The sequence below is a fragment of the Triticum aestivum genome, chromosome 2A, assembly GCF_018294505.1.
Source record: "Triticum aestivum cultivar Chinese Spring chromosome 2A, IWGSC CS RefSeq v2.1, whole genome shotgun sequence".
Lineage (NCBI taxonomy): Eukaryota > Viridiplantae > Streptophyta > Magnoliopsida > Poales > Poaceae > Triticum > Triticum aestivum.
Window position 1 is genome coordinate 404,617,479 of NC_057797.1, and position 22,123 is coordinate 404,639,601.

At 43.4% G+C, this 22,123-nt stretch overlaps 1 protein-coding gene and 2 long non-coding RNA genes across 4 annotated transcripts; 2 read left to right on the plus strand and 1 right to left on the minus strand.

The window, feature by feature from the left end:
* The first annotated feature begins 723 nt into the window (after positions 1–723).
* LOC123185318 (uncharacterized) lies at positions 724–4,124 on the plus strand. Of its 2 annotated transcripts, XR_006493331.1 has the most exons (4): positions 724–944; positions 2,965–3,029; positions 3,266–3,394; positions 3,787–4,124. It is a non-coding gene; the product is annotated as an uncharacterized lncRNA (long non-coding RNA). The 2 variants fall into 2 exon arrangements; XR_006493330.1 differs by lacking the exon at positions 2,965–3,029.
* A 10,267-nt stretch (positions 4,125–14,391) lies between these two features.
* LOC123185319 (uncharacterized) lies at positions 14,392–15,959 on the minus strand. The gene is made up of 2 exons (XM_044597232.1): positions 14,803–15,959; positions 14,392–14,621 (listed from the first exon to the last, which is right to left on the minus strand). The coding sequence occupies exon 1, from the start codon at positions 15,895–15,897 to the stop codon at positions 14,851–14,853; it is 1,047 nt and encodes a 348-aa protein (XP_044453167.1). The 5' UTR covers positions 15,898–15,959; the 3' UTR covers positions 14,392–14,621; positions 14,803–14,850.
* A 3,277-nt stretch (positions 15,960–19,236) lies between these two features.
* On the plus strand, positions 19,237–21,293 carry LOC123185320 (uncharacterized). The gene is made up of 2 exons (XR_006493332.1): positions 19,237–19,800; positions 19,908–21,293. It is a non-coding gene; the product is annotated as an uncharacterized lncRNA (long non-coding RNA).
* Positions 21,294–22,123: the final 830 nt, after the last annotated feature.

Sequence of the window (22,123 nt, forward strand, 5' to 3'; positions counted from 1 at the left end):
CGGTTGTCAACCGGCGTGGCCGGGCGTCGGTTCACCGGCGTGGCATGACGGCGGCGTCCAGCGGCCGCATGATGGCGGCGTCCAGCGGCGAAGTTCTGGCGGCGGTTAATACCAAGGCTAGATACTTGTGGTGGTGCGCCCCATCGATGGCGGATGAACCGGCGACGCTGCTCGGCAAGGAAGTGACGGCGACCTTCTTCCCAGAGAAGACCAAGGAGAAGGGAGGCGAGGGACGGCATCCTCACCGTTCCAGATTCTTCTCCGACGAGTTCTGGCCTGTCGCTCTCGCTGGAGAGAAGTGCGTGATAACGTGTAAAAGAACAGTGCAATGAACAGTAATCACTGATATTGATTGATTGCGATGATGTACAAATATATACCTCCTGAAGAGGCGCATCGCACAGACGCGATGGTTACAATAGGCACGATTGGAACGACGCGTCCGTTGCTGATAGGATGCGATCGTTCCGGAGCGAAACCGACTATCCGTTCCGTAGACAGAGATTCTATTAATTAAACTAATTAATTAAATCCTAACACTTACTACCCTAATTTCCAGTGGCGGAGCCAAGGGGGGACGAGAGGGGGCCAGCCCCCCCCCCCAACGATCGGTACCTACGAGTAATTAGCGTCAAGATTACGTCATTACATATCGTTGGCCCCCCTTAATAACTCGAGTAAAAACTAGGAGGAAAGAAAGGAGAAAAAGCCCATAAAAAAGCCCACTCGTGCTAATGGCATGTCCTCCTAGTAGCAGCCAGTCCCGGGTATTACGTGGAAAACCTAGACCCTGGCGTGATTAACGTGTGTCCGGAGGCGATAAGTGCCGCTGCCGGTTGTCGCTCCGGTGCCTCTGCTCCTAATTAGATTCCACTCTGATTAAATCGGGCGACACTGGCGACAGGTGATCCTCCGTACAATACTATAAACTCCAACCAGGCAAGGTTAGCACGTACTCTTTTCTAATCAATCTGAACTCTCATCTTAATTCTTATATGTGTCGGAAATTGTTCATCCGATTCTGTTATTTTGAATGCATGATCTACTATGCTAATTTGTTTTTCAATTCTTTTGATTGTGCAATCTATGACGCTGTCATGAAGAGAAAAGCCCTCCTAAACACCATAAATATTGATTCGACTTTTAGGCATGCTGCTTAAAACGCTCAATCTACTGACATTGTTAAAGTGGCTAATGTGCTAGATCCAATTGAAGATAGCTTGGTTCGAAATTTCATGATAATTTACACTTAGGGGGCGTTCGGCAATGCTCCGCTCCACAGCTCCGCTCCGGGAGTTGGCGGAGCTGCAGTTTAAATTGGCAGAGTTGTAGCTTGCCCGCTCCGTAGATTCTAGGAGTGGATGAATACCGAACAGGGCCTTAATGGGAATTAGCTAACAGCTAGGTTATCTTCTGATGAAATTGTTAATAATTTTAATATTTTTTGTGATTATAGGGGCAAATTTAAACTAATATAAATGTAATCACTTATTTTAATAGCGTTGAAGTGACATATTATTCTAGTATTATGGAATTATTTTTCCGCACAGGACGATTTTCTTTAACTATCTTGGCTTGGCCCCCCCCTATACTCAAATCCTGGCTCCGCCCCTGCTAATTTCGTCCTTTTTTCGTTCGTCCGTCGTCCGTCTACTTCACCCATATTATTTTCTATATCAGAGGCGATACTAATTTATCTTTATCTTTACCTAATAATTAAAACGGGTGGGATCGGCCTCCTGGGCTGGGTAGAGGCTCGGTAGCCCAACTAGCAGTCCGGTTGGGCCAGGTTCACTTCGGCTTTTATGCCTGTGCTTGCTTCTATCGTACGTTTTCTGTTCATCTGGTTTTCTCACGTAGGACGAAGTTTCTAAAAAATGTTGGACGAAGTTATTATATCCCTAAAAAAAGTAGGACCAAGTTGCACTTTTACAATACGTGCCCATAATTTTTTATCATGCAAGATACTCCTTCTATATATAAAAATACAGGTACGGCACGGCAACAGTCACCCACGACCGTGTATCATGAAGGAATTCATCTTACTGTGATGCAATCTCGCTCCCTCCCTCGTCTACACTATATATAGCCATACTACTTTCCCCGTCAAAACATAGCTACAGCTACAACATCTGGTACACCTTGCCTGATCTGTCGTGGAGGACACGGATGAGGCGGACTAAGGAAACATCACTAGATCATCCAACATGAATCTGTAGCGGCGATGCCGTTCCACGGCAAGCCCAAGCAACGACAGAATCATCTCTGGGTACCTGATCAAGATGCTTCTCGGATGGTACGTCGGAGTTCGTCCTGGTCATATCATGCAAGAATATGATGGATCGATCACATAAGTCATGCCCAAGCGAGGCTGCGTCCGGCCGTGACATGGATGACTAACAGTCCGTGTCGCTGTCCTCCGATCTCAAGCAAGTTGGTACCTACCAACGAAGTCCGCGCCCTTCTCCATCCGGTGGATCGTATCCAGCCACCCCACCCTCCCCTTCTTCCTTCATGCCCTATGCCGACGCTCAAGGTCACTGCATGCTCAGTGTGCTTTTTCTGTTTGCTCCACATGTCGTGTGTTGCGTGCTTACTTGGCTCGTGCGTGCGTGATGATGGAAAGCATGGCTTACTGTGCATCACTTCGTGACGCTGATTCTGTGCTACTGCGGCCGATTGCTATTGCTACTGATGCTGATTATGCGGGTCCTTAGTACTTCCCTATGCAATATGTAGATAGAAAGATGATCAGCATATTTATAAAATTCTTGCAAATTAAACTGACTATTTATTATCTCTTCTCTAATATTTTTCTAGACCAGAATATCTTTCTTTTTTGCGTGTAAGATCAGAATCTCCTTTGTGCTCTCTATTGCAAAATTGCTCAATATACAATTGATTCCATGGTCCCTATGCCGTACAATTTTTACACTTACATGCATGTGTCACTTTCAATTGCAGAGAAGATATTACCATTATTTTCAAAAAATAGAAAGTAGGATTTTGGCGCCCATGATCCATCTGAGGTATCCCGTTGTACAACATGAGTACTAAATTGTAATTCTCAACATGGACTTTTGCTTGACAATCTGGTCAAGATTTATGTGGTAGTAACTATATGATTGGTATTTACATGTTGTTAGTTTTATCCATTCAGTAATTCTTTTGCTCCAAAATAACTAACTTTGTTGAAATAAAAATCACAGACTATCGAACTCATTTGTTTGTGGAAAAACCAATATTTTTTTTTTGTCTCCTGCAGGAGCCTAAGGTTGATTTTAAGCAATACCCGGGGTGTGTTGACAATTGAGGAACATTGTTGTGAACCATAGAGTTTGACATTTTGTTTGAAATCTAGGAAGTGCTTTCGACTAAGAATCTATTTTTTAAGGTATGTGCGTTGGATCAAAGATAATCAGTTATATTTTAATTGCATATGATGTGGAAGTATAGGTTTACTTTAACACATTCAAGTGCAAGTGCAATCGATATATAAGTTGCTTTGTGACAATATGCATCCATAGATCTTTGTAAACATTAAATTGTTCATGAGCCGTTATATTTTGTCCATAAAATGCTAATTACATTTGAATACATATTGATTTTATCTTCCGTTGCAACACACGGGCATATGTGCTAGTAACTTCTAAACAATTTAAGTAATCTTGGAGCGGCATTCGGTGTTAAGATATTCAGTACCACTATGATTAATTTACATACGTGTCGTGCAATAGCTGAGCTCATCGCCTTGGGATTGACCATGCCCGCATTTATTGAGATCAGGTTAACACTGCAACCACCCTCAACGATGAAGGAATGGACGATAAGTGGCGATAAAGATGAACTCCGTGTTGAAATAGAGGGCGTGGATATGTAAGGGGTATTGTACCATGCTTATCACGCTAGAGACTGTGCGAACTAGCGGAACGTCTTGCCTTCTCAGGCCGACGGGTTCATGTTAAATAGATGGGGCGCACCTCCCATAACAGCGCATACATTCGGTTGCGATTACATGCTTGGAGATCAAGAAAGGACATAGAGATAAGAAGTTACATGAGATAAACACGATATCTAACAACCTAACCATCTCCTAAGATGCGCCTGTCATGTAGATATCGAAGTGTTTAACACCCTCCCTTAATCACAACTCCATTAAGTTGAGATTATACTTGATGTTTTCAAAGCTCTTGACAGGCAATGCCTTTGTGAATCCATCTGCAATTTGATCACTGGAATGCACAAAACGAATGTCAAGTTGTTTGTGAGCCACCCTTTCTCTGACAAAATGAAAATCTATCTCAATTTGTTTGGTCCTGGCATGGAACACTGGGTTAGCTGAAAGATAGGTGGCACCAGGGTTATCACACCACAAACATGGAGCTTGTTTACTCTTTATACAAAGTTCCTTGAGCATGGATTGGAGCCATATGATTTCAGCTGTGGCATTTGCCAAAGCCTTATATTCTTCCTCTGTACTAGATCTTAAGACTGTAGCTTGCTTGCGAGCACACCATGATATTAAGTTGGGTCCAAAGAAAATAGCAAAACCACCAGTAGAGCGTCTATCATCAAGACAGCCTGCCCAATCAGAATAAGAGAATGCACTGACAAGTGTAGAGGATGATTTGCTGAAATTAAGACCCATGCTTAATGTGTTTTTGACATATCTAACTATCCGTTTGGCAGCAGTGAGATGAACAGTTGTAGGTGCATGAAGGAACTGACATACTTTGTTAACAGCAAAAGAAATATCAGGCCTAGTAAGAGTAAGATATTGAAGAGCTCCTACGAAGCTTCTGTATTTTGTGCTGTCCTCTTGAGTCAAGAGAGTTCCTTGTGTGAGAGATAATTTTTCTGAGCTAGATAGTGGAGTAGGTGTAGGTTTACAACCTTGTAGACCAGCTTTTCTTACCAAGTCAACTACATACTTTTCTTGAGAGAGATGAAGTCCATCCTTATGCCTCTTTACTTCAATCCCAAGAAAATAATGCAAGTCTCCAAGATCCTTCAAGGCAAAGTCTGCACTCAAATCTTTTAACAGTCCTGTGATAGCTTCATCAGATGAGCTTGTCACAATAATATCATCAACATATATTAGGACAAATATGCATGTATTGGACTTGTTGTAGATGAACAGAGAGGTGTCAGACTTTGAAGGAACAAAACCAAGTGTTTGCATTTTGTGACAGAGACGGGAGTACCATGCTCTTGGTGCCTGTTTCAGACCATAAAGTGCTTTGTCCAACTTGCACACATGTGAGGGTGCACTTTTACTTATAAACCCAGGAGGTTGTTTCATATATACCTCCTCTTCCAGAACACCATGAAAAAACGCGTTCTGAACATCAAGTTGCCTGAGACTTCATCCCCTAGAAACAACAATAGACAAAACAAGACGGATAGTGGCAGCTTTAACAACCGGACTAAATGTGTCCTCGTAATCTATGCCATACCGTTGTTTAAAACCCTTTGCAACGAGCCTAGCTTTGTAGCGATCAATAGTTCCATCAGATTTCCTTTTAATTCTGAATACCCACTTGCAATCAATTAAATTTTTACCTTGCCGCGGGGAAACTAAATGCCAAGTTTTATTTTTCTTGAGTGCCATGTATTCTTCATTCATAGCATTTTTTCAGCTTTCATCACCAAGTGCTTCCTCAAGCGTCTGTGGTTCACCTGGTTCACCTATAGAACAAACCATACCATATTTGGTTATGTGTTTATAATTAACGGGATGTATTACCCCATGATGTAGTCATGTACGTCATGACGGTGCAGTAGCAGGATCCCCAGCCACAGAGAATCCTGGACCAGAAGCTCCTGTAGTAGAATCTGCTCCCGCCGGATCTTCTGTGGCAGTTTGATCAAGTGCAGCATCTTCGGTTGGCCTCCTCATTGGTGGATGATGGCTGCTACCTCTTGAGCACTGCGTTGGTTTTCCCTTAAAGAGGAAAGGGTGATGCAGTAAAGTAGCCTAAGTATTTCCCTCAGTTTTTGAGAACCAAGGTATCAATCCAGTAGGAAACCACGCTCAAGTCCCGCGTACCTACACAAACAAATAAGAACCTTGCAACCAACGTGATAAAGGGGTTGTCAATCCCTTCATGGCCATTTGCAAAAGTGAGATCTGATAGAGATGATAAGATAATAGTTTTGGTATTTTTACGATAAAGACTAAAAATAAAGAAAGCAAAATAAACGGCGGTAAAAAATAACAGGAGATAAATATGATAGAGAATAGACCCGGGGGCCATAGGTTTCACTAGTGGCTTCTCTCAAGAGCATAAGTATTACGGTAGGTGAATAAATTACTGTCAAGCAATTGATAGAATTGAGCATAGTTATGAGAACATCTAGGTATGATCATGTATATAGGCATCACGTCCGCGACAAGTAGACCGACTCCTGCCTGCATCTACTACTATTATTTCACACATCGACCGCTATCCAGCATGCATCTAGAGTATTAAGTTCATAAGAACAGAGTAACGCATTAAGCAAGATGACTTGATATAGAGGGATAAACTCAAGCAATATGATATAAACCCCATATTTTTATCCTCGATGGCAACAATACAATACGTGTCATTTCCCCTTCTGTCACTGGGATCGAGCACCGCATGATTGAACCCAAAGCTAAGCACTTCTCCCATTGCAAGAAAGATCAATCTAGTACGCCAAACCAAACTGATAATTCGAAGAGACTTGCAAAGATATCAAATCATACATAAAAGAATTCAAAGGAGATTCAAATATTGTTCATAGATAATCTTGATCATAAACCCACAATTCATCGGATCTCGACAAACACACCGCAAAAGAAGATTACATCGAATAGATCTCCAAGAGAATCGAGGAGAACTTTGTATTGAGATCCAAAGAGAGAGAAGAAGTCATCTAGCTAATAAATATGGACCCGAAGGTCTAAGGTAAACTACTAACACATCATCGGAGAGGCTATGGTGTTGATGTAGAAGCCCTCCGTGATCAATGCCCCCTCCGGCAGAACACCGGAAAAGGCCCCAAGATGGGATCTCACGGGTACAGAGAGTTGTGGCGGTAGAAATAGGGTTTCTTCGTTCTTGTTGATGTTTCCAGGGTATATGGGTATATATAGGTGAAAGAAGTCGGTCAGGAGAGACACGAGGGGCCCACGTGGGGGCGCGCCCAGGGGGGTAGGGCATGCCTCCCTCCCTCATGGCATCCTCGTTCATTTCTTGATGTCCACTCCAAGTCCTCTGGATCACGTTTGTTCCAAAAATCACGTTCCCGAAGGTTTCATTTCGTTTGGCTCCGTTTGATATTCCTTTTCTAAGAAACACTGAAATAGGCAAAAAAACAACAATTTGGGCTGGGCCTCCAGTTAATAGGTTAGTTCCGAAAATAATAAAAAAGTGTATAATAAATCCCGTTAAACATCCAAAACAGAATATATAATAGCATGAAACAATAAAAAATTATAAATACGTTGGAGACGTATCAAGCATCCCCAAGCTTAATTCCTGCTCGTCCTCGAGTAGGTAAATGATAAAACAGAATTTTGATGTGGAATGCTACTTAGCATAATTTTCAATGTAATTTTCTTCATTGTGGCATGAAATTCAGATTCGAAAGATTCAAGATAAAAGTTTAATGTTGACATAAAAACAATAATATTTCAAGCATACTAACAAAGCAATCATATCTTCTCAAAATAACATGGCCAAAGAAAGTTATCCCTACAAAATCATATGGTCTGGCTATGCTCTATGTTCACCACACAAAATATTTAAATCATGCACAACCCCGATGACAAGCCAAGCAATTGTTTCATACTTTTAGTGTTCTCTAACTTTTTCAATTTTCACACAATACATGAGCGTGAGCCATGGACATAGCACTATAGGTGGAATAGAATGGTGGTTGTGGAGAAGACAAAACGGAGAAGATAGTCTCACATCAACTGGGCGTATCAACGGGTTATGGAGATGCCCATTGATAGATATCAATGTGAGTGAGTAGGGATTGCCATGCAACGGATGCACTAGAGCTATAAGTGTATGAAAGCTCAACAAAATAAACTAAGTGGGTGTGCATCCAACTTGCTTGCTCACGAAGACCTAGGACATTTTGAGGAAGCCCATCATTGAAATATACAAGCCAAGTTCTATAATGTAAAATTCCCACTAGTATATGAAAGTGACAACATAGGAGACTCTCTATCATGAAGATCATGGTGCTACTTTGAAGCGCAAGTGTGGTAAAAGCATAGTAACATTGTCCCTTCTATCTTTTTCTCTCATTTTTTTCTTTTTTTTCGGGGCCTTTTCTTTTTTTTTCTCTTTGGCCTCCTTTTCTCTTTTTTTTCTTCTCTTTTTTTTAGTCCGGAATCTCATCCCGACTTGTGGGGGAATCATAGTCTCCATCATCCTTTCCTCACATGGGACAATGCTCTAATAATGATGATCATCACACTTTTATTTACTTACAACTCATCTATTACAACTCAATACTTAGAACAAAATATGACTCTATGTGTATGCCTCCGGCGGTGTACCGGGATATGCAATGAATCAAGAGTGACATGTATGAAAGAATTATAATGGTGGCTTTGCCACAAATACGATGTCAACTACATGATCATGCAAGGCAATATGATAATGATGAAACATGTCATAATAAACGGAACGGTGGTAAGTTGCACGGCAATATATCTCAGAATGGCTATGGAAATGCCATGATAGGTAGGTATGGTGGCTGTTTTGAGGAAGGTATATGGTGAGTGTATGATACCGGCGAAAGGTGCGCGGTATTAGAGAGGCTAGCAATGGTGGAAGGATGAGAGTGTGTATAATCCATGGACTCAGCATTAGTCATAAAGAACTCATATACTTCTTGCAAAAATCTGTTAGTTATCGAAACAGAGTACTACGCGCATGCTCATAGGGGGATAAATTGGTAGGAAAAGACCATCGCTCGTCCCCGACCGCCACTCATAAGGAAGACAATCAATAAATAAATCATGCTCCGACTTCATCACATAATGGTTCACCATACGTGCATGCTACGGGAATCACAAACTTTAACACAAGTATTTCTCAAATTCATAACCACTCAACTAGTATGACTCTTAATATCACCATCTTCATATCTCAAAACAATTATCAAGTATCAAGCTTCTCATAGTATTCAATGCACTTTATATGATAGTTTTTATTATACCTATCTTGGATGTTCATCACTTTTTAGGACTAAATTTATAACTAAAGCAAATTACCATGCTGTTTTGTAGGACTCTCAAAATAATATAAGTGAAGCATGAGAGATCAATAATTTCTATAAAATAAACCACCATCGTGCTCTAAAAGATATAAGTGAAGCACTAGAGCAAAAACTATATAGCTCAAAAGATAGAAGTGAAGCACATAGAGTATTCTAATAAATTTCGAATCATGTGTGTCTCTCTTAAAAGGTGTGTACAGCAAGGATGATTGTGGCAAACTAAAAAGTAAATACTCAAATCATACAAGACACTCCAAGCAAAACACATATCATGTGGTGAATAAAAATATAGCCCCAAGTAAAGTTACCGATAGACGAAAGACGTAAGAGGGGATGCCTTCTGGGGCATCCCCAAGCTTAAGCATTTGGTTGTCCTTGAATTTTACCTTGGGGTGCCTTGGGCATCCCCAAGCTTAGGCTCTTTCCACTCCTTGTTTCATAATCCATCAAATCTTTACTCAAAACTTAAAAACTTCACAACACAAAACTCAACAGAAAATCTCATGAGCTCCATTAGCGAAAGAAAACAAACCACCACTTTAAGGTACTGTAATAAAATCATTCTTTATTTATATTGGTTTTAAACCTAATGTATTCCAACTTCTCTATGGTTCATAAACTCCATTACAAGCCATAGATTCATCCAAATAAGCAAACAACACACGAAAAACGGAATCTGCCAAAAATAGAACAATCTGTAGTAATCTGTATCTAACGCAAACTTCTGGAACTCAAAAAATTCTGATAAAATAAAAATCCTAAATAATTTGTTTATTGAACTACTGCAATTGGAATCAGTATTTTATCACGTTCTGGTGATTTTAAACAATTGTTTTCGTGAGCAGAAAGTTTCTGACTTTTTCAGCAAGATCAAGTAACTATTATCCAAGAAGATCCTATAGGTTTAACTTGGCCCAAACACTAATTAAAACATAAAAACAAATTTAACCAGAGGCTAGATCAAATATTTATTACTAACAGCAAGGAAAAACATTGGGTTGTCTCCCAACAAGTGCTTTTCTTTAAAGCCTTTTAGCTAGGCATTGATAATTTGATGATGCTCACATAAAAGATAGTAATCGAAACAAAAAGAGAGCATCATAAAACATATGAAAATCACATCTAAGTCTAACATACTTCCTATGCATATGCATCTTATAGGCAAACAAATTATCAAGGCAAGCCACAACTACCATATGCAAGGAAGCGGAAAGAAACAATAGCAATCTCAACATAACGAGAGGTAATTTAGTAACATGAAAATTTCTATAACCATATTTTCCTCTCTCATAATAATTACATGTAGGATCATAAGAAAATTCAACAATATAGTATCACAAAACATATTCTTAACACGATCTACATGTATGCAAAGTTGACGCTCTTCCAAAATAGTGGGATTAACATTAACTAAAGTCATGACCTCTCCACACCCACTTTTATCAAAAAATTCATAAGATTGAACATTCCCCAAATATGTGGGATCTAAAGTCGACACTCTTCCAAACCCACTTTCAATATTATTGCAAACATTATTATCAATCTCATATTCATCATGGGGCTTAAATAAATTTTCAAGATCGTAAGAAGAATCACCCTAATCATGATCATTGCAACAAGTAGTAGACATAGCAAAACTAGCATCCTCAAGCTTAGGGTTTTGCATATTATTGGCACAATTGACATCAAGAGAATTTACAGTAAAATCATTGCAATCATGATTTTTATTCAAGGAGCTATTGTGAATCTCTTCATAAATTTCTTCATCACAATTCTCAGATTCATGAATTTCAAGCAAAACTTCATAAAGATAGTCTAGTGCACAAATCTCACTAGCAATTGGTTCATCATAATTGGATCTCTTAAAAAGATTAGCAAACGTATGAGGATCCATAGATCTTAGGTTCTCTGTTTAGCAATAAATACACAACTATCCAACCAAACGAGCAAACGAGTCAAGTAAGACATCAAGGCAAATGGAAAAAGGGCAAATAAAATGGCAAGGATGAAGTGGGGGAGAAGAAAACAAGAGGCAAATGGCAAATAATGTAATGCGAGGGATAAGAGCTTGTGATGGTTACTTGGTATGTCTTGACTTGTGCGTAGACTCCCTGGCAACGACGCCAGAAATGGCTCATTGACGGGAGATCAAATCTTGACTTGACTTGGTGTAAGCCTCCCCGGCAACGGCGCTCGAAATCCTTCTTGCTAACTCTTGAGCACTGCGTTGGTTTTCCCTTGAAGAGAAAACGGTGATGCAGCAAAGTAGCGTAAGTATTTCCCTCAGTTTTTGAGAACCAAGGTATCAATCCAGTAGGAGGCCACATGCAAGTCCCTCGTACCTACACAGACAAATAAGAACCTTGCAACCAACGCGATAAAGGGGTTGCCAATCCCTTCACGACCACTTGCAAAAGTGAGATCTGATAGAGATGATAAGATAATATTTTTGGTATTTTTGTGATAAAGATTGAAAGTAACGAATGCAAAATAAAATAGATCGGAAACTTATATGATGGAGAATAGACCCGAGGGCCATATGTTTCACTAGAGCCTTCTCTCAAGATAGCATAAGTATTACGGTAGGTGAACAAATTACTGTCGAGCAATTGATAGAATTGTGCATAATTATGAGAATATCTAGGCATGATCATGTATATAGGCATCACGTCCGCGACAAGTAGACCGAAACGATTCTGCATCTACTACTATTATTCCACACATCGACCGCTATCCAGCATGCATCTAGTTTATTAAGTTCATAAGAACAGAGTAACGCATTAGGCAAGATGACATGATGTAGAGGGATAAACTCAAGAAATATGATATAAACCCCATCTTTTTATCCTCGTTGGCAACAATACAATATGTGTCGTTTCCCCTTCTGTCACTGGGATCGAGCACCGCATGATTGAACCCAAAGCTAAGCACTTCTCCCATTGCAAGAAAGAACAATCTAGTAGGCCAAACCAAACTGATAATTCGAAGAGACTTGCAAAGATATCAAATCATACATAAAAGAATTCAATGGAGATTCAAATATTGTTCATAGATAATCTTGATCATAAACCCACAATTCATCGGATCTCGACAAACACACCGCAAAAGAAGATTACATCGAATAGATCTCCAAGAGAATCGAGGAGAACTTCGTATTGAGATCCAAAGAGAGAGAAGAAGCCATCTAGCTAATAACTATGGACCCGAAGGTCTGAGGTAAACTACTCACACATCATCGGAGAGGCTATGGTGTTGATGTAGAAGGCCTCCGTGATCAATGCCCCCTCCGGCAGAATGCCGGAAAAGGCCCCAAGATGGGATCTCATGGGTACAGAGAGTTGTGGCGGTGGAAATAGGGTTTCTTCGTTCTTGTTGATGTTTCCAGGGTATATGGGTATATATAGGCGAAAGAAGTCGGTCAGGAGAGACACGAGGGGCCCACGAGGGTGGGGGCGCGCACAGGGGGGTAGGGCACGCCTCCCTCCCTCGTGGCATCCTCGTTCATTTCTTGACGTCCACTCCAAGTCCTCTGGATCACGTTTTTTCCAAAAATCACGTTCCCAAAGGTTTCATTCCGTTTGGACTCCGTTTGATATTTCTTTTCTATGAAACACTGAAATAGGCGAAAAACAGCAATTTGGGCTGGGCCTTCGGTTAATAGGTTAGTCCCAAAAATAATATAAAAGTGTATAATAAAACCCGTTAAACATCCAAAATAGAATATATAATAGCATGGATCAATCAAAAATTATAGATACGTTGGAGACGTATCAATGGCGTATCCGCCTCGAGTCGGACGCCAGTCAGGCACGTGGACGCGCGCGTGGGCGCGTAGGAGTCCGCGCCGGATCCCGCATCAGGCACGGGCCCCGTGTCAGACTGGCGAATCGGGTTGCGCCGCTTGTACGTGACCGGCTGGTCACGGAATCGCGCGCCGTCCTGACGAGCCGCGTGCTGCCCTGTGCCGGACGAGGGTTGGCGCGGAGAGGAGCTCGGGCCGCAACCATTGGAGGCATGACGCGTGGCGCGCGCTGGGATGGAGACAGCAGCGCGGTCGGCTGGCGCTGTCGTTGGCGCGTTTGTCGGCGCAGATCCCGAGGGGGGTGACTGGACTGCTGCTGCGGAGCCGATCCCGAGGAGGATTTGCCTCCTAGATGCGGACACATGTGATATTGAGCTGCCGGCGCGTTCTTTTCACTGATTTCTCCATTGTTTTTGCTGTTATTTCCTGTAGCATCATCAGAAAGCTCATGCACACCATTAGTAGCAGGATTAGTCAACAGTTGATCATCATAATTCGGACCCCCTTGATCAATATTGGTGAGATGAGTGGGTAGGAGGAGAATTTCTTCTCGGACGCGAGCACCGGCGTTTGGATGTAGGGTGGCGAATGGAAATTTTGTTTCGTAAAAAACGACGTCACGAGATATATAGACACGGCCAGTGGATATATCTAAACACTTGACACCTTTGTGTTGAGGGCTATACCCTAGAAAAACACATTGCTTTGAGAGAAGCATGAGTTTTCTTTTATTATATGGGCGAAGATTGGGCCAACAAGCACACCCAAAAACGCGAAGAGATTTGTAGTCTGGTTTTGTGTGAAGAAGTCTTTCTACCGGAGTTTGATTGTTGATGACTCGACTAGGGAGCATATTAATGATGTGAACGGCGGTAAGAAAAGCCTCATCTCAAAACTTGAGAGGCATAGATGCCCCTGCCAGGAGGGCTAGCCCGACCTCAACTATGTGCCTGTGCTTTCGTTCAGCAGAGCCATTCTGTTGATGGGCATGAGGGCATGATACATAGTGTGATACGCCAAGTGTTTGGAAGAAGGAGTTTAGTTTTTCATACTCCCCCCAGTCCGATTGGCCTGCAATGATTTTGCTATCAAATTTTCGTTCAACCAGTGCTTGAAAGTTTTGAAAAACTTGAAAGACATCGGATCTCTTTTTGAGGAGGTAAATCCATACAAACTTGCTATAGTCATCTATGAAGCTCACATAATACTCATGTCTACCAACGGAAGTGGGGGCAGGACCCCACACATCAGAAAAGATTAATTGAAGTGGTTTGGTAGAAACACTAGTAGATAGTGGATAAAGTAATTGATGACTTTTAGCGCATTGACAGGAATCACAAATAGTTTCAACATTTCGCTCACCAACAAATGGGAGTTTATTTGTCCTAAGCAATCTTTCAACTAAAGAAAAAGCATCATGCCCTAATAGATCGTGCCACCGTGTTGACGAGACTTTGACAACACCATTGACTTGTTTATTGAGTCTCCTAAGCTCCGGGATCAACAGGTAAAGCCCTCGAACACATCTACCTCGATAGAGAACCTTCTTCGTGGCCTGGTCCTTGATCAAAAAGAAATATGGATAAAATTCGAGGAAAACATGATTACCAAGGGCAATTCTATGACGGAGAGGAGACTTTTAGCAGCACTAGGGACATGCAAAATTTTCTTGAGATGAATTGAACGGTGAGGGGTACGAAAAGTAGAATGATCAATAATGTGACAAATCTGCATACCTTCTCCACTTGCCGTGTGGATGTAATCTTTGCCACGGTACTTTTCTTTCATCGTGACCTTCTCAAGCTCATTGGTGATCTGATTGGTGGCGCTGCTATCAACGTACCAATTTGTGTCGATGCCGTAGGATCCATCAGCTGCGGCAGCCACCTTTTCTTCATCTTGGGAGTCATCGTCATCTTCATCATAATGGTACCAGCAATCCTTCGCGGTGTGCACTGGCTTACCACAAATTTGGCAGCGAGGCATCTCTGGTCGGGCCCGAGTTGGACCGCCGCCACGACGACTGTGGGATGCACCAGAGCGGTCGTTGCCGCCGCCGCTGTTGCTGCCACCACCGTGTCCTCCAGATCGCCCCTTGGCGCGAGAGGAGCCACGTCCACGTGATCCACCACCACGGACACGCACCGCGGCGTTGGCAGAGGAGCGGAAGCCACCGCCGCCCGAGTGATTGAACTGGGCCATGCGCTGGTCGAAGTTGCTGAGCATGGCGTAGAGCTCGTCGAGGGAGACCGGCGTGACGCGTGCGTCGAGGGCAGAACGAGGGGCTGGTAGTCGACGTCGAGGCCGTGGATGATGTAGGAGATGAGCTCGTCGTCTTGGATGGCCTTCCCCGCAGCGGCAAGCTCGTCGGTGAGGCCACGGAGAGAGGCGAAGTAGGCGACAACCGTCTGCTTGCCCTTCTGCGCGTTGATGAGCGCCGTCCTGATGTTGTTCACACGGCTCATGGACTGCGAGGAAAACATACCTGCCAATGCTGTCCAGAGCGCGTGCGCTGTGGTGACCGTGGTCACCGCGATGAGTACCTCCTTGGAGAGGGTGCTGAGCAAGTAGCCCAACACCTGTTGATCCTCCCAGACCCAGATTGGGTGGAGAGTGTTGGGCTCAGCGCTTTCTTTGCCATCCTTGTCCTTGGTGACAGGAAGCCTGGCCGGCTCCGATGTGGTGCCGTCGATGTAGCCGAAGACACCGGCGCCGCGCAGATGGGGAGTGACCTGCGTGCGCCAGAGCACATAGTTCGTGCGTGTTAGCTTCTCGGTGACCTGCCCATTGAGGGTAGGCTGGGAAGCGCCGGAGGAGGAGGAGGAAGACATGGCTAGGCTCGTGTAGATGGGATCTCAGTAGATGGGAAGAGATGGGGCTCTGATTAACATGTACGAACTAGCGGAACGTCTTGCCTTCTCAGGCCGACGGGTTTGTGTTAAATAGATGGGGCGCACCTCCCATAACAGCGCATACATTCGGTTGAGATTGCATGCTTGGAGATCAAGAAAGGAGATAGAGATAAGAAGTTACATGAGATAAACATGATACTCTAACAACCTAACCATCTCCTAAGATGTGCCTGTCATGTAGATATTGAAGTGTTTAACAGAGACGTGTGATTCTTTTTTTTCCCTTGCAATGTGTGGGTATGTTTGCTAGTAAAATAAAATTGGGCAAAACAATAGCATGCATGATTTGTAAACATGAGAATTAATGGCAAAATGGAAATGCCGCAGCCAGTCAATAGGGAAAACGAGTTGTATAAATTACTTAAGTAATTCACCGAAGTTAGAAGTTCATACCCATCATGCGCAAGCAATGAACATAGCAATGGAAGCTCGACTTGCGAAATACTATGTAAAACAGCTTGCAAGCCACTTATATTATCTGGAGAGGATTTACCTCTATCGGCATTGGGCTTCGCTCCAGATGATTCTGCAACACTGGCATCCTCTTGGACTTCTTGTGTTGCATTCTCAGGTCCAGACGGTCTCTCAGATGAACTTTCCAACTTAGCTTGATTTATTTCATTCTCAGCATTAAGCATGACAACTTCCAGAAGATCGAGTAACTAAAAAGATTAAGAACTCAACTGAGAAAAAAAATATCTATATGGAAAATGGTGAAAACAAATTGTGAACCTGTTCAAGATAAGCTACACTTCTCATATAAAGAGGCTGATTTGGTAGAATTAAAAGTAGAACGAGTGCAAAAGCATTCTGTTGTTCCCCGTCTTCCTCAAGGAAGCCTTTCCACGCCTCTGGTCAACTGTTTCGGCATGGCAGGTGGGCGGGCTGGGGAACTGAAGAAAAAGTAAGAGCTTAGTCACATTTGGATGATTTCTTGCCAGGCATGTCGGAGTTTCCAGCACACAATGGGAAACCAATGGTGGCACACCTGTTTATGTCAACAAAGAAATCACACTTAGTGCACAATTCAGATACAATTCTCAGCAAATATATATCAATGGAACAATCAAACTGACAATAAAAACTGAACCAAGATCAAAATCAAAATTAATTACCATCTGAGGATTGAGGGCGTGAATATGTGATATTTGCATGGCACCCATACAGCCTAAATGATGGCTCAGTTGCATCAATTGATTTCTTAGAATATCCCTGCAGATCAAGCATAAGCATGTCCACCAGAATTTGAACCAGCGACTTTCTGCTTTCCAGGTGATCACAAAGGTTCAAGAGAAGCCTCTCCAGCTGGCCCTTGTAAATAGGCTGTACATAATAGAGGCAAAAATTATTATTACTCCCTCCGTTTTTATTTACACTGCATATTAGAGTTGACTGAAGTCAAACTCGGTAAAGTTTGACCAAGTTTATAGAAAAAAGTACAAACATTTACTTTAGCAAATCTATATAATGTGAAAGTACATTCAATAGTAAATCTAATGGTATTGATTTGTTAATATTTCTGTTTATATATTTGGTCAAAGTTTACAAAGCTTGACTTTGACTAAACCTAATACGCAGACTAAATAAAAACAGAGGGAGTACTATGCATGCTTTCGACACCACCAGAAACAGTAGAACCACCAGACGAAGAAAGGGAATTACCTGAATAATTCGAAGTAATTGAATAAGAGCATTGAGAGCATCCTTGTCAACAAGAGGAGTCCCTACAGTTTCAATTAGCTTGCTGGCCATTTGACGGGAGGAATCACCAGTGTTTCTATCAAGGCCTGAACCAGTGATATCACCAAGACGAGAGGACTCTCCTCTCCGGTTCCTGGAGTTCATGACAAAAAGTGAGCCGCTATGATATCGATGAGCAAATCCCTCCCGCAACATGTTGGCTTCAGCAACTAGTGCAGGTGCCAATGTAGCTAGTAGGGTATCGGGAGACGTCAAAAGCACCTGGAATCAACAACGAAAACCTCTAATTCAATTCATAGCAAATCAAATAATCGTAACTGAAGATAGAATCATAGAACAAATTATGTCAAAAAGAACTTCAAAATGAGACAGATCAAGAACATGATTATACCTCCCTGCCGTATTTCTGAAGGGAAGGTTGCAAATTGATAAATCGTCCATTTCGACTGGTTGCCCTTCAAACTCTTGAGACTGTTGTTGCAACCGTTGGGCACATTGTTGAGCTAGTACCTGTTCACGTATATCAGGTGGCAGTGCAGCAAGGAATCCAGGATCAATGTCCCCATCATGCTGAGGCTGCTCACTGGAAGTCTGAGTCACTTGATTTTGACGCGAAGAAAAGAACTTCAGCCCGTAAATCCTCTGGAAGAGCCTCCAAAAATGTAGGATCAATTGAGTCAGTGCCAGTAGCCCTGTTAGGCTCCTGATTCCCCTCACTGGCATTCTGATCAGATTCCTGGATTGTGTTTTGGGGGATCTCCCTAACACTCTCCATTGATATGTCCCTGCTACTGGTACTGCTTTTCCAGAAGCCCTCCATGATCGAGTAGGTGCCTGTACATCACCCAAAGGTGCCCTGTTTGAAGCCCCATGTCGGTCACCATCATCATGCTTCACGCCCTTCACCACTTTCAATTTCCACATCTAAACTTTTGAGGCTTTCCCCTCGTAACACCACTACCACTGCTTGCTTGACTTACTGCTTCCACATCACAGACAGCAGCGTCACTACATTCATATTGCATATTTGCGACATGATCACTTGCATTGGATGCATCTCTCTGAAGTTCATCACTGTGATGAGGTGTAGGACCAGCACTTGCAGAGCCATCCACCTCAGACCTTACTGCAGGAATATCATCATTTTTATTGTTTTCATTTTGTTCTGCTGGTCCTTCCCTTGCATTGGTCCTTCCCTTGCATCAGTTTCTGGTCTGGTCCGTGCAAATTACTGGGAGGATCGTTTACTTGAGCACCAAAAGCAGGTGTGCTCTGCTCATCAGGATGTTCAGTCATAGGCCTTTTCAACTGAGAGAGCAGAAGTTCTTCAATGCCTTCAGGTACTGCAGGGGCGACAGATCCAATGCGTCGGGGGCCATCATCCAGTCACATATTTGTTAGAAGTATAATTATGTTTAAGTTAGAGATTAGGAGTTAGAGATAGGATTGGTTTAAACCATGTACGACTTGTCCCCTACTCCAAGTCTCTCTCACAAATTGTACTCTATATATATCCCACACCTGGGTCAGATCAATACAACAACAACACATTATTAGCCATCTCATATTTTCCACATGGTATTAGAGCGGTTTGTTCAACGACGCCGATCCTAGGACCTTCAACCACTTCAGCAGCGTGCCGCCCCCGGGGAAATTAATCTCCTCTCCCCGGGGGCGCCGCACCCGATCGATCAAATATTAGATCAGTTCTTTAGATTAGTTTAGATCAAAATTTCGAAATTCCTATTAGATCAGAACTTCCTTTAGCCAAGAAATAAATCTTGCCAGATCCCTTCCGGTGAAAATCCAGCAAAATCGATGCGAACGGCGGCCAAGCGCCACCAACCTCCACGTACAACTCTGAAGAGCGGTGCGCCAGGATCGGTTGTGTATGAACAGGTGCTTGCAATCTCGTCCAGATCGACAGCCAGGCAGCCAGGGGACAGATGGCTCCGCGCCTCCGGCTGTATGTACGGCACTCATCTGGCTTATCCATCCGGAGCACCGGCGCGAACTTCGTTGACTCCACGAGCTCGTCACCGACCTTCACCATCGCGCGTACATGCAGAACAGCGAGCACGGCGGCTCCCGTCTACACCAGGACACGCCATCTCCATCGATGTATGTAAGCATGCTTTTGTAGATTCCATCTGATGCATGCACACATGTGCATCACGCACCACGCTCCGCACACATCCTGATTTCCATCAACTCATCAATCATGGGAGGACGAACTTCCGCGCGCACGGCAGCGATCCCACCGCGCAGCATGGCTGGGCATCGATTGGTCTTCTGCACCGGAGCTTCTTCAGCATCTGCACCAGCTATTCTTCATCCAGCCGAACGACAAAACTACACTAGGCAATCTTCATCGACCGCGCACCGCGACACCAAGCTGTACATCTACATCGACATGCAACTGCACCAACATCAACGACTACACCGACGCCTCTGCATTGACCGAGCCACTGCATCGAGCGATCTACACCGATCCGCGCCGCATCATCAAGCTGTAAGACTACGTCAGGCTACAAGCCAACATACTTGGTCGAGCACACCTACGAGAAGCGACCACGACATGCACCGTTCACACGCCAGGCCGGTGTGGAAAGCGGTGCAATTCTTCATCAACTTCTCCGACGCGACACGGCATCGACACTTCGTCGCCGCGAGGGACGCCTTCAAGCGACACATTGTCGACACACCGCTGCGGCGTCATAGCCGAATCTTCATGAGCCAAGGTCTTCATCAACATGGTCTACACCAACATCTTCGTCAACACACCGCCCGCCGCCTTGTCCACAAGATGGACACCTAGCGTCCTCTGACAGAGTTTTCTGCAAGACGCGACCACGACGACGGCAATGACCGCGTCACGACGACGGCATCGACCGCGTCATCCACGACGGCACGACTGCATCGACACGGCGTCACTACAGTGACGACCCTACATGGCCGCACGGTTTTGGCAAAACCGATGTGTGCTCGATGGGCTTCCTTCGGTCTTGGCAAAACCGGTGGACTCATCGCCGACGGCGCCCTCTGACATCCGCAAGGTGCATAGTCCACGTCTGCAGCTCCGTCATAGTGCATTTTTTTGCGCCTCCGGCTTTGTGCGGTTTCATCATCCATGACGACCACACCATCGACCACGACTACCTCGACCACGGCTACATCAACATCGACATACACGACCACGTCTACAGCAACACATCGGTGACAACTCCAGTCAACAGCGTCCGCGTCGTCACCAGCATCCACGCCACTCCCGCTGTGACTGCGGGAGGGAATAGGGGAGAGACAAGGGAGGCACTAGAAGGGGGCGCAGTCACCGTCCTAGGTGCCGACCCATCAGAGACGCAGTTGATGATGGCGCGGCGGAGAAGACGACGAAAGCACAAGAGTTGAAATTCAGTCGTCATCGTCCGCTTCACTCCCGCTACGACTGAGGGGGAATGTTAGAAGTATAATTATGTTTAAGTTAGAGATTAGGAGTTAGAGATAGGATTGGTTTAAACCATGTATGACTTGTCCCCTACTCCAAGTCTCTCTCACAAATTATACTCTATATATATCCCACACCTGGGTCAGATCAATACAACAACAACACATTATTAGCCATCTCATATTTTCCACAATATTAGATCGGTGTCCTTTCCGTCCACTTCGCAAGCTTCTGATTATAGCGTCCAAATGGGAAGAACTATTTTCATGAGGCCGATCAGAGAAAGCCATCTCAATTAAATTTTCTGAAAAGAGACAATAATTTGGATAAACTATGCATGATGTACCACAGGCTGGACACACTATCTCAGTAAGAGTTTAAAAATGTCAACTGCTTAGGCACCCTTTGGGTGCAAAGTATTTTAGTTCTTAAAAAAATGATTTCTCAAAAAACTGCAGATTAAAAATCATTTGAGGTGTTTGGCTTCAGGAAATACTATAGCTTTGTAAACCGTAGTATTGCTGACACCGTAGTTTTTTTCGAGTATTAAAAAACCCACTCTTACATTTTTTAAAACCGAGAAAGCAACGCTACATCTTCCCGTCTGGCTCAGTCTGCAGGACTGGAGCAAAATGATGCTGAAGCCGTACAGGAGAAGTTTATCATACCAAAATTATCTTGGAACATGCCAACAGGATAACGGATATACAAATAGGAGCAAGCAACAGACCAATGTGAGCTAGTTAAAGCCTATAAGTATTCACGTAATTAGGTGAGCAGATAAACTTTGGTGCTTTACATGTGCAATTTTGGTTAACTTTCTCAATCTCAATAATAATATGTGAAATAGTGCTGGTGCCAAACACCTAGTAGTAGCTTTACAAATACTGCAAGAAATTGCGCTATCCGTATCCTGTGGTATTTTGCAACTAGGGCTGTGGTTTTAGAAATACCATGCATCCAAACAAAGCCTAAAATGTGTAAATAATACTCCCTCCG